General features: G+C 32.4%; 1 protein-coding gene across 1 annotated transcript; it reads left to right on the top strand.

The window, feature by feature from the left end:
• The first annotated feature begins 1,921 nt into the window (after positions 1-1,921).
• Positions 1,922-3,057, top strand: LOC122579934 (root allergen protein-like). Its single transcript, XM_043752201.1, has 2 exons — positions 1,922-2,164; positions 2,506-3,057. The coding sequence occupies exons 1-2, from the start codon at positions 2,002-2,004 to the stop codon at positions 2,799-2,801; spliced, it is 459 nt and encodes a 152-aa protein (XP_043608136.1). The 5' UTR covers positions 1,922-2,001; the 3' UTR covers positions 2,802-3,057.
• Positions 3,058-3,987: the final 930 nt, after the last annotated feature.

Genomic DNA, 3,987 nt, shown 5'->3' with positions numbered 1-3,987 from the left:
AAACAAAGGACGACCCAAGAAAAGGCGAAAAGTGATTAGCGAGACAAGTAAAACGTCGTAGACTTTGAAAGTTTTTTAGTCACGTACAACTTCAACACATGTACGTATAGTGAACTAAATTGCAATTAATCCCAATGTTCGTTATAAATGTTGAAAATGCTAAGTCTTGTGGCTATGCACGTGTAGTAGATGGAAAATGCGTAGTGTAGAAGTTGCATTTTTGTTATCATATAATAATGAAAATGCTTTTTTTTTTGGTGAAAAAAGATCCATGTTGAACACTAAAAATGCAGTCAATTGAACAAAAGTGGCTATTTTTTTTGGGTGTTAAAAGGTCCACGTTAGTTTGATACTCTGTAATCATTTTATTGGGAATTACAAAAGTTTAATTAGTAGTCATATAAAGGGAAATAGAGGGAAATATAAGAGGAAATAATACAAGGATAAATTTAGTAAAGATTAAAAAATTCTTGTAATTAATATAAAATGTTAGTTTTTATAAGAATATTTAGTATAATAAATGTATTTTACATGCATGTGCCTGGCATAAATTAGAAAAGGGTTAAGTCACTGGATGACCATCGTACTTTCTTTCTTGTATATGGTTGCCCATCAAATCAGAAAAGTAAGCTGTATGACCAACATATTTTTCAAATTTGTACATGGTTGACCAAAAGTTTACCTTTTTACCGGTTACATTATTTTTTGATGACGTGGCAATGACATCGCAATTTGAAAAGTCACTGGATGACTATCGTACTTTCCTTCTTGTACATGGTTGCCCATCAAACCAGAAAACTAAGTTGTATGACCAACATACTTTTCAAATTTGTACACGGTTGACTAAAAGTTGATCGGTTGACCAAAATTTGTACATGTATTTGAATTTAGTTTGGATTTGGAGGTTTTGAAAACCCTAGTTTGGAATTAGGAAATAAATTTCCAGATCTGTTGCATGTATAACAGATTTATTTGTATTAAATTTAGTTTGGAATTGGGGGTTTTGAAAATCTTAGATTTATTTGACAATTAGTGAAATGAATTCGTTTTCCATATATGAGCATGTATGAATTCGTTTTTAATATATGAGAATTTATGTTTGGTTATCTTTTTTAAAGTTTGCTGCTTCTTGTCGGAATCTGCTGGTGTTAATTCAATATGTTATTATTATTATTGTTATTATTATTATTGTTATTATTATTGTTATTATTATTATTATTATTATTATTATTATTATTATTATTATTATTATTATTATTATTATTATTATACAAATCAGGAATACATTTTTATACACATAATTGCTGACTGGGCATCCAAGTCATCGTTAAAAATAATTCACTTCATTGCCACGTCATCAAAAGATAATGTAACCGGTAAAAAGGTAAACTTTTAGTCAACCGTGTACAAATTTGAAAAGTATGTTAGTCATACAGCTTAGTTTTCTGGTTTGATGGGCAACCATGTACAAGAAGGAAAGTACGATGATCATCCAGTGACTTAACCCTAAAAGAAAATACATTTAACCGGCTATCACCGGTCAACCGGTCAACTTTTGGTCAACTGTGTACAAATTTGAAAAGTATGTTGGTCATACAGCTTAGTTTTCTGGTTTGATGGGCAACCATGTAAAAGAAGGAAAATACGATAGTCATCCAGTGACTTAACCCATTAGAAAATCCCTATTAATTAAGATTAACTCATCAGATACTAATCAAACATGATACTAATCAAACATCTTCTAAGTCATGACTATATGTGCACCATTTCAACATCAAGCATTTCAAATATTTCAAATAAGTCAATAATGGATTGCAGAAAATGTAGTACGAGTAGTCGAGTACATACTTTTTATTTCTTGACTATATGTGCACCATTTCACAATCTGATCATATCCACCACTATAAATACACTATCATATCACTCATACTTCATTACAACAAAATCATTCGTCTTCATCTATATTTCTTTTGAAAAATATTTATTTGATTCATATATACAATGGCTGTTGTAAATGCTGCGATGGAGGTCCCTTCTTCTCTTCCCGCTCCTAAACTTTTCAAGCTTTATACAGACTTCAACAACATTGCACCTAAAGCCGAACCACAGACTTACAAATCTGTAACCACCATCGACGGTGTCAATCACGTAACCTACAGTGATGGTAAGCAACCTCATTACATAGATAATATTTTTCTGTTTCATATGACTGCAAAAATAGACACAATTTGTCTATATATAGATTTCATTACTCGGCTGACAAATATAGTTACTTACCTCATACATTCATCACTTGTTCTTTTCTCATTTGGTCAGAGGTCTTTATGGAAGCAGTTTCTTTACCTTTGGGTAAATGCAAAACTGTCCACATCTTACCTTCCCATACCCCGCTCATGCAGGGATTGGGTTCGGTTGTTGTCGTTGTTGTCTATATATAGATGTCGATAGCTTAAATTATCACGTATTATATATCTCTTAATTGTTTTTTCATTGCACATGTGACAGAATCCAGATTCAACAGTGCTAAGATCAGGTTTGATGCAATGGACAAGGAGAAGCTTACTCTAAGCTACACTATCATCGAGGGAGACATCTTGTTGGGAAAACTCGAGAGTGCCAGCCTTCACGTTGACTTCATTCCTTCGGCTAATGGAGGGTCTGTATACAAGCAGACAATGGTGTTTAAATGCAAAGGTGATTCTAAACTAACTGAAGAAGAAGTAACACAAGCCAAAGAGTGGTACACAAACACTGTAAAGGCATTTGAGGCTTATGCCATTGCCCATCCTGAAGTTTGTTAGATTCTCATTGAATGATCAACAGATTAGCTTCTGTTGTTTCAATTCTAATGTTGTGTACTGAATAATGGAAATGGTTCCACTAGTGTGCTTTCAACTTTTTTCTACCAAGATAATGGACATATGTACATGTCCTCTTATGTTCTCATTAACAAGTTTCATGTAATAACAGCTAATGTTTAAATGCTGTTACTAAGTCAGTTATATATGTTATGTTATTAAAATAAATAAATGTTCTTATCCTTGGATTTTTTTTGAATGACAACTTTCGCATAGGACACGTCCTCGCCATCTAAACATGGGCGGGTCTTTTTTAGGGCTCGAGGGGGCCAGGGTCCCTATGTTTTTTCGCTCGATAGTGGTAATTTATATGTATTTCATTTGAAAGCATTTATAGCTATTATGCCGGACCCCGCCAATAAAATTTTCAAGATTCGTCACTACAATCTAAACTTGAGCTTCCATCCTACGAGGGGAATCAATTGTCTTAATCGGGCCCCACTTTCACGCTGCATCTAAGGAAAAATCTCACTAATTAAGCTCATCTTTACAACTAGCGATTAAGTAGAGTATAAATTTACACTTGACGGGAATAAAATGTAGCTAAAAAGCTTAAATGTAGCTAAAATGTGCAGATGACGGCATAGAATGAAGATCAAGTCAAACGGTTATGTTGAAGTTTGATTAATTAATGGCAAAATGAAGGCAAGAAATATGCGGCAAAATGAAACAGTCAAACTTATTTCATGTGGATCCCATTTTCCATTATATTGTGAAGTTTGATTTAGTCAACTAACCAATCACAAAGAATGTGATCGACTGATCTCATATTATTTGGTTTTGGAGCTGAGCCACTCACGAGCCCAAGGAAGACCCAAGACTTATTACTCATTCTAGACTTTGGTGTGGGCTTTTATAATACTTACAATTATATTTTTTTTACAATCTTTTATTATATTAAAACACAGTTGCTATAATAACTTATCAACCAATCACATCTCTCGATTTCTTAAAGTTGACTTTTGTATTTCATTTTGACTTTAATTTACACTTTTTTGTTTTCCATCACAAAATTACACTTTTTACCTAATAATTTTAATAGAATAAAAAAAATAATATTAGTTAATATATATCCGATAGAATAATAACTAATATTTATCTAATAGAATAATAACCGATATATATCCAA

Source organism: Erigeron canadensis, chromosome 8 (assembly GCF_010389155.1).
Source record: "Erigeron canadensis isolate Cc75 chromosome 8, C_canadensis_v1, whole genome shotgun sequence".
Lineage (NCBI taxonomy): Eukaryota > Viridiplantae > Streptophyta > Magnoliopsida > Asterales > Asteraceae > Erigeron > Erigeron canadensis.
Note: the sequence above shows the minus strand (reverse complement) of the source record. Positions and strands in the feature narration are given on the sequence as shown.